We start from the raw sequence: 11,991 nt of genomic DNA, 5'->3' as shown, positions 1-11,991 counted from the left end.
GTAAAGTGGTCTGAGGGCCGGAGCGGGGGTGGTGCGGGAAAGCAGCTTTTTCTCCGGCTATGCTCAATACTGTCACAGTCACTGAATAGAGAACACTTCCTGTGACTGGGTGTGTGGGGGTTGTCTCCCTACACACTAAGCATCCCATTCTGCAGATTGCCTAGCAGACACTGCAGCTGCATGTCCTCTAATTCAATTCAATTCTAACACCAGCTACCTGGAGAGAGTGTCAGATCCCACAGGTTGAGGGCTCAGTCCCACAAGACTTACCCTACTTCGGATGCCAATCACAAGCCCCAGGTTGTGGGTTTCTGACTGATGGGCTAAAAATCAGGGTCCCTACAGGCCCCTTTTCAGGTTCAATTAACAATGGTTCAATTTGGTAGAGTGGCTCCAGAACTCAAGAGAACACTTTGCTTACCTTTACCCATTTATTAATATGGATATTACAAAGGATACAGATGAAGAGCCATGTGGAAGAGATGGCCAGGGCTAGGCATGTGGGAAGGGACAAGAAGCTCCCATGTCCTCCCTGGGGGCACCACCTCCAGGAAGCTCCACGTATTCAGCCATCTGGAAGCTCCCCAAACACTGTCGTGTTTTTCTTTTTTTTATGAAAGCTTTAATATGTAGGCACGATGGTTAAAACATTGGCCACTAGTGGCCAACTTAACCTTCAATTCCTTCTCCCCAGAGGCTGGGGATAAGGCTGAAAGTCCCCACTCTCTAATCATGTCTTGTTGTTTCCAGATGACCAGCTCCCATCCTGAAGCTTACTAGGGGGCCCCAGCCACCAGATATCTCATTAGCATACAAAAGACGATCTTATCACTCTGGAAATTCCAAGGGTTTTAGGAGTCATATGTAAGGAAACGGGAATGAAGACCAAATACATAGTTCCCAGTATCACAGGTGGTATACATATTTTATTGAGCACCTACTATAAAAAATCAATCAACAAACATTTACAGAGCAGTCACTTTGTCCAAGACATACTGCAAGGGTTATAAAAGATTTAAGAACTTCTGAGATGTTTTCTCCCTCAAGAAAGGAAACAAGGCAGAATAAGATTGTCCTCTAACCAACAGCACCTACTGCAGGTGCTGTGAAGGATCAGGAGAGAGAGGAGTATGGTGGACTCCAGTGGCCGGTCCAGGAGCATAAATGGGAAGTGAGGAAGGCCCCAAACAATCAGTGGGATTTGGATGGACAAAGAAGAGGAGGGAGAAAAATCTCTGGAGAGACAAAGCCCCAGAGGCAGGAAGTTCAAAGTGAGCTGAGGAAAGAGTGGGGGGTTCATGTGGAGGCTTGTGCAAGACCAGGGTGTGAAAGTGCTGGAAATCTGGCTAGGATGCAAGACCGTGTGCAAAAAGCAATGGGAGCCACGGAAGAGATCTGAGAAGGCTCTTTCTTCCCCTGGCACATGTTAGGATTCTATGTTTTCCTGAAAAGCAACAAGAGGAGAACATACTCAGAAGTGAAACCCAGAAAGAAAGCTTCTCTGTAGTAGTGCAGAGTCTATACAGATAGGACTAATAAACCTTTTTTTTTTTTTTTTTTTTTTTTTTAAACACAGAGCTGTAGCACTATGACTTGAGTGAAGGGTCCTTCAGAAAATGGATGGGAAAATTGATTTAGGTATCATTGAGGATGACTTTTAAAAGGGACCTCAGGAACCACCTGGGGAGAATCTAGTGTTATTGCTATCCAGGTGAGTGGTTGGGGTCCAAAGAATTGACGTGATCTCCCTGAGACTGCAGGGCAGCTGGGCTTCATCATCTTCCCAACACTTCTTCAGAGACCTTTAAACTTACTTAGGCTGCAGAGGTCCCCAGGGCCTCACCTCTGCAGCACATTTAGGGTTTCCCTAGCCACCCTCCCCCTCCTGCTGTGCTCCCCATGGGTGTTCTTGGCTTGCGGGGTGTTAGCTTTGCTGGTGTGTCCGTGGCCAGTAAATGCAGGACCTAAGCCTGTATTCTTTGGAAGACTATTGAAGATACCAGGCTCAGGGGCCAGGGATTCCCATGTGTGCAGCAGTTTGGGGCAGGGAAGTAGGACAGTGAAATCATCCTCACAGGGTTAATGAGATTATACACCTGGCTTTAGAGAGAATTCTAGTTAGACATTGACCAGAGTGGGTTGGTGTACTTTTGAACTGCTTCCCTGAAACTGCTAACTAATCAAGAATCAGGTAGCATGCTGATGCTGACCACCTGCTCCCCCAACTTGTTGCTACAGGTAAAATCCCTGACAGTGGATCTTTTTCCCAGGAATTGCTTAAGGTGTTCTTCAGATCTTCAATTCCAGCAGAATGGCTGACACCAACTGGCATAGGTGAACCCAGAGAGAGGCCGGGAATTTTTAAAAAATTAACTTACTTAGAGAACAAGCAGTTGTCAGTGAAACGCTGGTGCACTGTAGACTTCAGACATAAAAAGAGCAGCCATCACTGACTTCTGGCAAATTCAGGTAAAACAACAAACATCCAAACTTCCAGATATGCCCTTGCTGTAGCTGCCATTACTGGCCGCTATAGTCAACTTTACCATCTTCGATAAGAAATGTTCCTCTACACCATGTAAAAGATTTTATTAAGTACCCCCTTGCCTACACCGTTTTGCATTTAGTATGTTTTCATTACATATTTGATAGGAGTGAGATAAAGGACACAGGTGGGCCCCTCAGAACAGAGCATTTAATTGAGTATATTCAGAGCATATTTTGGAGGGGTGAACTCCTAACAACACACACCTTTTTTTTTTTGAGATGGAGTCTCTGCCTGTCGCCCAGGCTGGGAGTGCAGTGCCTTGATCTCAGCTCACTGCAAGCCCGCCTCCCGGTTCACCATTCTCCTGCCTCAGCCTCCCAGTAGCTGGGACTACAGGCGCCTGCCCCACTCGGCTAGTTTTTGTATTTTTTTAGTAGAGATTTGGGTTTCACTGCGGTCAGCTAGGATAACTCTGATTCCTGGACTTGATCTCACCGGCCTCGCCTCCCAAAGTGCTGGGATTACAGGCTTGAACAACACACCTTTTAACAGTGATTCAGGGGACGGATTCAGCTTTTATGGGGTCTGAAGTTTGTACAGTTTCAAGAGCCCTCTTTAGAGGAAAAAAATACAAAGTCACAAAAGAAAAGAATGCCTGTGACCACTTTGATGCCATGTGACAGAGGAGGAATGTGATAGAAGGAAAAACCAAGTGGAAAAAGACAGTGGTCTCAGCTTGACAAGTGGACTAGATCTACTTTGCAAAATTCTATAGGACTCTGTGAAAGTTTGAGGTCCAAGTGGGATCCATTACTAAGCTCCATCACAGGAGCCTGTCCAACTGAAGGGGCCTGAAGTTTATGCGTCATTAGCTTCACAGTCTTTCCTGCAGCTATCACGGATGGAAACTAACCACCAGAGCACAAGAGAAACTGCAGAGGTATCTCCAGGTAGCTAAACTGCAGAGTCCATGAGGGAAGATAACAGCATGTGGTAGGGCACAGTCAGGACAGCGACAGCATGTGGAGCACTGACAGACGGGGCCCCCATGCCCACTGAGCAAGACCAAGAGTGGACAGGACACCTAATGTGGGTGGAATCACATACAGTGAATGGAGAAATAGCCTTGTAAAATATCGGGGCTGTGCAGAGGGGCATTAAATGATGTTGATATATTATTTCATTTAATCTTCCCATTCCCAGAGGGACATTGTATGATAATCCTGAATTTCCAAATGAGAAGACTGAGGTAAAGAGAGGTTGGTTTGCTTAAGTAGGAAGTTTATAGCCAGGGCTTTTTTATTTCCAGGCTTCCATTGCCTCTCACACTTTGTGGCCTGTCAAAGTCAAGTTAGTGCATGAACCTCAGTGACACAGAACTGAGAAACAAGGTCACCTATTTGAAGTTTACCTACTTGTATGTGGTTTGTTCTCTGATCATTCCAATGCTATGGTGAAGTACTCTTTGAAATATTTGCAATCAGAGACAGATCGGATGTGTTACAGCTAGGTTCCAACTATTATAGATCATCACCATTTTCCAAGTATAAAACCAGAAGGCTGCACCTATTAAGAAATGCTGAAGGAACAAAGTATGTTTGGCTTCCTGCATGATACGCATTTGTGAACTTTTACAACAAAAAGCCTAATTTTTCTTCCAGTAAAGAAGAAAAAAACTTTTTTTTTTTAAAGACAGAGTCACCCAGGCTGGAGTGCAATGGTGAGATCTCGGCTCACTACAACATCTGCCTCCCAGGTTCAAGGAATTCTCCTGCCTCAGCCTCCTGAGTAGCTGGGCTTACAGGTGTACACCACCATGCCTGGCTAATTTTTTTGTATTTTTAGTAGAGATGGGGTTTCACCATGTTGGCCAGGCTGGTCTCAAATTCCTGGCCTCAGGTGATCCACCCGCCTCAGCCTCCCAAAGTGCTGGAATTACAGGCATGAGCCACTGCACCCTGCCCCAGTAAAGAAAATTTTTTCCTTTTGAATTAAAAATACTTTAATCAAGGTTGATGGATGCAAAATCAACATATAAAATCAATCTCTTTTATGCCAGCAATATACAGTCAGAAAATATAATTATTAGAAACTTCTCATTTCTAATTATAATGGAAATTTACATGTAAGAATATAACAAAAAACATGTACAACCTTTATGGAGAAACTTATACTTCATTAAAAGATATTAATGATGACCCAAGTACATGGAGAGAGATAATCCATGATAACAGATAGAAGAGTCAATACCAGAAAAAAGAGTGAATTTTCCCCAACTTAATCTAAAAATTCAACCCCTTCCAGTTGAAAGCATAATAGGCAGTTTCAGTAGAATCAGTGGGGGATGTGGGCTCCTAGGTTTCTGGTCAGCAGCAGAAATGTGGTTTCAGCCTGAGCGGTGAAAGCAGAAAGTGCAGGCTTGTGGGCTCCCAACCCAGTCATGGTAGTGGCTTCCTGATCCCTAGGTAACTTCTCCATTTTGTTCCACCAGTTTTTCCTGCACTTTTATAACTAACTATGCATGAAATTCCTCTCTGTTTGAATTATTTCCGGTGCTTTCTGTTTTCCTGACTAGATGTTGACTGATACAGTCACACATATGTAGATGTCATGATCTGAAAATTCATATGTTGAAGCCCTACCCCCCATCAATGTGATGGTATTGGAAGATGGGGCTTTGCGAAGGTAATTAGAGTTAGATGAGGTCCTGAGGGTGGGGCCCTTGTACAGGATTATGCCCTTATGATAAGAGACACACCAGAGAGCTTGCTCTCTCTCCACATCTGTGCACACAAAGAAATGGTCCCGTGAGCACACAGTGAGATAGCAGCCAACTAAAAGTCAAGAGAAAAAGCCCTGGAATAAAACCTACTTTTCTGCCACATTAATGTTGGACTTCCCAGCCTCCAGAGCTGTAAGAAATACATTTCTGTTGTTTAAGCTAACCAGTTTGTGGTATTTTTTGAATAGCAGCCCAAACTGACAAAGACAGTGGGCAATAAAAATGTAAAGAAATGCCTCAACATTCATATGTTGAAATCTCAACCCTCAGAATGCAACCATATATGGAGTTGAGGTCTTCAAATGGTGATTAAGTTAAAATGAGGTCATTGGAGTGGAGCCCTAATCCAATATGACAGATGGTCTTAAAAGAAGAGGGAAAGATACCAGCCAGGGGTGTGTATACACAAACAGATGACCATGTTAAAAGACAGCAGGAGGGCAACCAGCTGTTAGCCAGAGAGGTGTCAGAGGAAACCAACCGTGCCAACACCATGATCTGGAACTTCCAGCCTTCAGAACTATGAAGAAATAATTTCTCTTGTTTAGGCCACTCAGTCTGTGGTATTTTGCTATGATCACCTAAACAAACTAACAGAATATAAAAGTAAAGTCAAGAAAGTGTTGCCAGGCCTGGTGTCTCACATCTGTGTAATCCCAGCACTTTGGGAGGCTGAGACGGGTGGATTACCTGAGCTCAAGAGTTTGAGACTAGCCTGAGCAACATGGTGAAATCCTGTCAAAAAATACAAATCCTACAAAGAAATACAAAAATTAGCTGGACATGATGGCAAGTGCCTGCAGTCCCAGCTACTCGGGAGGTTGAGGTGGGAGGATCGCTTGAGTTCAGGAGGCGGAAGTTGCAGTAAGCCCACTGCATTCCAGCCTGGGGATAGAGCCAGACCTTGTCTCAAAAAAGGAAAGAAAGAAAGAATCAAATGTTACCTAAGAGGAAGAACTTTAATGGCAGTAGAAAAATAGGCTGAGGGAAAAGAAAAAAGAGACAAAATAAGAAATGAGAGAAAAGCTCAAGAAATGTCTTCCTCCTTTTTCTCCATAAACTCCTATATATGTTATTTTCTTTTATAAAGGGAGAAAAGTTTTTGGCTTTATTTTTCCTTTGTTAATGGAAAGACCAAGTGAAGAACTAAGCAATTACCCAGGGAACTAAAGTCATATAAAAAGTCAATAATTCAGGTTAAATCCCTCCTTTTTTTCCCCTTGGCAATGCTTCTTAAACTCACAACATCTATATAACTGCCTTCTTTTACTTGCCTCTGCCGATAATGCTAATATTTCACCAATTCAAATGCAGGATATAAGACATTCCACCCTATAGCAAAATCTCAAGAGCAACAACAACAAAAAATGAACTTACGATGAAACCACAGTAAGGAAAAACCCAAAACCTACGGGAAACTGACTGTAAATCTGAAATGCATTCTTCCACAGATAAGAAGATGACATAATTTGCAGTTGAAGGGTCCAGGATATTAATGTTTTTGAAAAATTTTGAAAGACTATGGTTTCAAGTAGAGTTGGGAAAAAATGTATAGTAAAAAAACAAAGGAGTAAAGTCTTCATGTAAATTATTTTTTTAAAGGCAAGAATACTTACAAACATTTTCACACTGGCAACAAATCCAGATGGTGCTTAAAGTCAGTTTCCTGGATGATCTGACAACTGAAAAAGGTTGCAGTGGGTTAAAAAGTCATGGCCTCTCTGGGCTGTAAAGGAGACTTATAGGGAGAATTTGGTAACTTTGGGACAATAAGGACACCAGACTAGAAAGCTCACTCTTGGACACTGGCAGGTATGTGTCCCTTATCTGGACCAAACACAAGCACGACTGTCTGCACATTCAAGCCTTCTTGGCTCAAGGTTCTGGGAAGCAAGACATCATTTTCGTAGCTCTGATTTTTTTATGGTTTAATTGTGAAGGTAAGCATTTTTTGAGAGGGCATTTCTGAATAGCACTTGTTTTTAGAGCTATGATTTTCATAAGAGGGGAAAAAATATCAGAAATAGAATCTGCAAGGAGCTTTGTCAAAAGAAAAGCATTCTCACATGCCCCCTTCTTTTGGGAAGCCGTGGAGGGGTGGCACCGGTGGGATAGAAATAGGTGAACTCCCTCCGGCATGCATGGTAGGGGGTGGTGGGGAAAGGTTGAGAATCAACGACATAGAAAGAAACAAATCACGGAGGCGGTAGCGGTGGCTCAAGCCTGTAATCAGCACTGGGAGGCGGCAGGCCGGATCCACAAAGGTCAGGAGTCGAGACCATCCACAGCTAACACGGTGAAACTCCGTCTGTACTAAAAAATACAAAAACCGCCCGGGGAGGCGAGGTGGGCGGGCGCTGTAGTCCAGCTACTCGGGAGGCTGAGGCAGAATAAGGCGTGAACCGGGCCCGGAGCTTGCAGTGAGCTGAGAGATCCGGCCACTGCACTCCAGCCTGGGCGACAGAGCGGGGCCTCAGTCTCAAAAAAAGCAAATGCGGAAAAATAGTTTTGCAGCAATAAGAAAGCAGTTTTTTAAAATGAGAATTTTCATCTTAGTTTTTATTTCTTTTATAACATGTTTGCTTTACAATTTTCTTACAAAATTTATTAAAAAGACATATAAACAACATATGGGAGATGAGAATAAGATTCCTCTAATACAAAGGCATTAGGGTAAATAATATTGCAGGTGCTAGACAGCACGCATGGCACATTTATTCACCCAAGACCAGAGTCCCTGGGGGTCATCGCTTCTGTTTTTTCCAGCCCACTATTATTAGTTGTGGGAAGTAGTTTGCTTGAATTGCTTTCATTCTCTGACTCCAGTTTTGCAGCCTCCTCCCAAGTAGTTGCCAGCTGTTTCCCAAGGGTTTCTGGAAGCTTTAGTGTTAACACTCCACTCAGGAAGGCCATAGTCCCAACAAACAACTAGAAGGAATTAAAAATAATGATAAGTGACACATCAAGAAAGGAACACACCCTTCGGAGAACAGAATTTCCTAACTGTTTTCAGAGGGTAATGCAATTGAATTTGACATAACAGTTGTCACTGTGATTACTCAGTGAGCCCTTTGGTTACTTGTGCTGGACTTCGAGTTCTTTTCATCACCAATGAGGCTTAATCTCATCACTCACTCATTCATTCATTCATGAGCCACCGTGGAGCGCCTACTCAATTGCCAGCTACTGTCTGCATTATTACTCCTGAAGGCGCTGTCCTAGGAGCTGTGGTCACAATGAAAAAAAGACCCTTGCCCCATCTTTCCAGACCCCAGAGTCTTGCGGAGGAGACAAGCAACTGAGCCCTGGGTTAGGACATGCCACGCGTGTCTTAGTCAACCCTGTCCCTGCCCCAATAATCAGTACACTATCAGAGTTCAGTAAATGATAGGGAATGAATGAATGAAAACAGGTTTCAATCAACCGGAATCTATGGAATTTGGGGGAAGCTAACCAGAGGCAGTGAAAACAAATTGCCACTTTATGGGGGAGGGATCCATATAATTTCCTATACAGTTCGGTATGATTTCTTTATTTTCCAGGTTTTGGCACATAAAAGGCAGCCTTTTAGACTAGCGCCAAGGCATTTGCTTTTAAAAATGCAGGTCATATTAAAAATTAAAGTCTGCATATCTATTCTCTGTTTATCATCATGAAGATGCTGGGTGGTTTTTATTAACAGAGCTAAATCTCATGCAATCTGTAAAAACACAATCCATCCTTACTTAATTTAAACTCCTTTAGCAAAATATATTTGCTGGAAAGACCCTATAAAAATAAATTAAGGTATGGCTTTTCTCATAAATCTACATGCTTGGTATGTTTATAGCATCTGAGAATGAGAATCATAAAATACATAGAGCAAATGTGAAGCGATGCCAGATCACATCCATAACAGACGAGACTTGGGAAGGCAGTCTTTTATTTTGTTTTGCAGAGCACTGATAACCTAATTCTTAGAAATATATGAGTAAGCTTAACCCAGAAGCAGTAGCGGAATTACAAGTGACATTCCAAAGGAATTTAAAAGACGTTTTCTGGTCTCTCAAGACATGGCAAGTATATCCAGTGATCTAGAAACCCCAGAAGAGCCCTAAGTCAGGGTCTGAAAAACACTGAGTAAGTCTAAAAGCAAAATAGAATCAAATGGAAGATCCAGAACAGAATGGAATTTTTCTTCTTAGCTTGGTAGTAAGACTAGTCAGGCAGTAAACAAATCATACCTCTCCACCTCCTCCTCACTCCTGCTCCCCTGACAGCTCCCCACAAGCCCACAAACCCCAAACCAAACATCGAAATAAGTCCCCCCTTTCCCATCCCTCCCTCCTCCGGCCAGGCAGATCCTTTCACGCTCCCCAGACCCTATCGCCTCTCACCTCCTCCTCAGAGATCTCCCTCCATCCATGGTCCAACCTCCTTCTCACAGATTTTTGACCTTTTCCTTTTTGCTGGCTATTTTCCCTCAACAAAAAGTTCTCAAAGGGCCATGCATGGTGGCTCATGCCTATAATCCCAGCATTTCGGGAGGCTTGAGGTGGTGGATCACCTGAGGTCAAGAGTTTGAGACCAGCCTGGCCAACATGGTGAAACTCCGTCTCTACTAAAATTACAAAATTAGCTGAGTGAGGTGGCCCATGCCTGTAATCCCAGCTACTTGGGAGGCTGAGGCACAAGAATCGCTAGAACCCAGGAGGCAGAGGTTGCCGTGAGCCAAGATCCCGCCACTGCACTCCAGCCTGGGCGACAAGAGCGAAACTCTGTCTCAAAAAAAAAAAAAACAAAAAAAAAAACAAAAACAGTTCTCAAAGGCTGGGTGCAGTGGTTTACACTTGTAATCCCAGCACTTTGGGAGGCTAAGTCTGGCGGATCTCTTGAAGTCAGGAGTTCGAGACCAACCTGGACAATATGGTGAAACTCTCTACGAAAAATACAAAAATTAGCCAGGTGTGGTGGCACGTGCCTGTGGTCCTAGCTACTTGGGAGGCTGAGGTGGGAGAATCGCTTGAGCCCAGGAGGCAGAGGTTGCAGTGAGCTAAGATTGCGCCACTGCACTGCAACCTCAGTGACAGACACCTGGTCTCAAAAAAATAAAAATAAAAATAAAAAAGTAAGGAAAAAGAAATGTTCTTGACCCATTTATAATCTCCATATGCATATTGCCTGGGTACTTGGCACCTGCTACCTGTGTGGCCTTGGACAAGTTACTTAACCTCTCTGCTCCTCAGAGTCCTTTTCTGTAAAATGGATGAAAGGATAGTATCTGTTGCAAACGACTGTTGAGAGGATGAAATTAAATGTAAGCTCTCATTACTCTGTGTGTGTGTATATATATATACGCAACATATATATATGCGGTGTATATATATACGCAACATATATATGCGGTGTATATATATACGCAACATATATATATGCGGTGTATATATATGCAACATATATATGCAGTGTGTGTATATATATTCTTAGCTTGGTAGTAAGACTAATCAGGCAGTCAGGTTCAAGTGATTCTTCTGCCTCAGCCTCCCGAGTAGCTGGGACTACAGGCACATACCACCACACCTGGCTAATTGTTGTATTTTTAGTAGAGATGGGGTGTCACAATATTGGCCAGGCTAGTCTCGAACTCCTGACCTTGTGATCTGCCCGCCTCGGCCTCCCAAAGTGCTGGGATTACAGGTGTGAGCCACCGCTCCTGCCTTACTGCTATGATATATTGAAAAACAAGATGTTTCTTAATGTTCCATGATTACCACTGTTGTATCTTTTAAATCACCACACCTGGCATTTCCCCACTCCAGCCCTTCTCTTCGGGGCTGGTGATGATTTGCTCTCCTGCTCTTCCCACCAGACTGGACGTCCCTCAAGACAGGCTATTTCTTTCATCTGCTCCTTAGCACCTAGCAGGGTGGCTAGTTCAAAACCAACACTCAGTCAACGTTTGCCAAATGAGTTAATGAACACACAAAAAGCTAATTAACGTGTCCACCTTTTTTAGATTACTAGAAAATAATGCTTGATAATAAAAGCATCAGAACGAGTGATTTTTCATGTGCCTCTTTTCAAAAGGGAAAATATAAACATCTTCCATGTTTATATGAAACACTGGCTCCCCAGGCAGTTTGACATTCATAAACAAGTTTAATGGGAAATTTGATTTTTTTTTTGACTCATTACAAACAATAGGCAATACTCATTAGATCCAAAGGAAGCACATTCACAGACTACTCCCACAAATGTACACCACACCTTGCGGCCAGAGACTGTCTTAGAGAAGGAACGGGCTACTCAGGGCCAGGCTGGACAAGGAGCTGACTGCTCTGTGCTCGTTTTTGTATAGATTGTTTGTTGGACCTTGTGTAAAAGGCAAGGGAGCATGGTATTTGGGTTCAAATCCCAGCTCTGTCACCTTTAAGGTGTGTGACCCCGGGCTAATAATTACTTTCTGTCCATCAGTCTCCTCATCTGTAAAATGAAGAGAATAACAGCATCTGCATTACATGAAGACTAATTTTTGTAAAGCACTTTAAAAAAGAGCTTGTGTAGCCAGGGCATGGTGGTTTATGACTGTAATTCCAGCACTTTGGGAGGCCGAGATGGGCTGATCACCTGAGGTCAGGAGTTCGAGACCAGCTTGGCCAACATAGTGAAACCCCGTCTCTACTAAAAAATATTTTAAAAATTAGCCAGCCTTGGTGGCACATGCCTGTAATCCCACCTTCTT

At 43.3% G+C, this 11,991-nt stretch overlaps 1 protein-coding gene across 4 annotated transcripts in view; it reads right to left on the bottom strand.

Annotated features, from left to right (window-relative positions):
- Positions 1–7,814: 7,814 nt before the first annotated feature.
- Positions 7,815–11,991, bottom strand: part of SLC22A16 (solute carrier family 22 member 16) — a 51,937-nt gene continuing 47,760 nt past the window's right edge. For all 4 annotated transcript variants that reach the window (XM_009206278.3, XM_021937983.2, XM_009206279.4 and 1 more), the window contains one exon: positions 7,815–8,198. In XM_009206278.3, the coding sequence (XP_009204542.1) occupies positions 7,989–8,198 (210 nt within the window). In that variant the 3' untranslated portion in view covers positions 7,815–7,988. The remainder of the gene's footprint in view (positions 8,199–11,991) is intronic.

The sequence above is a fragment of the Papio anubis genome, chromosome 6 (assembly GCF_008728515.1).
Source record: "Papio anubis isolate 15944 chromosome 6, Panubis1.0, whole genome shotgun sequence".
Classification (NCBI taxonomy): Eukaryota; Metazoa; Chordata; class Mammalia; order Primates; family Cercopithecidae; genus Papio; species Papio anubis.
Note: the sequence above shows the minus strand (reverse complement) of the source record. Positions and strands in the feature narration are given on the sequence as shown.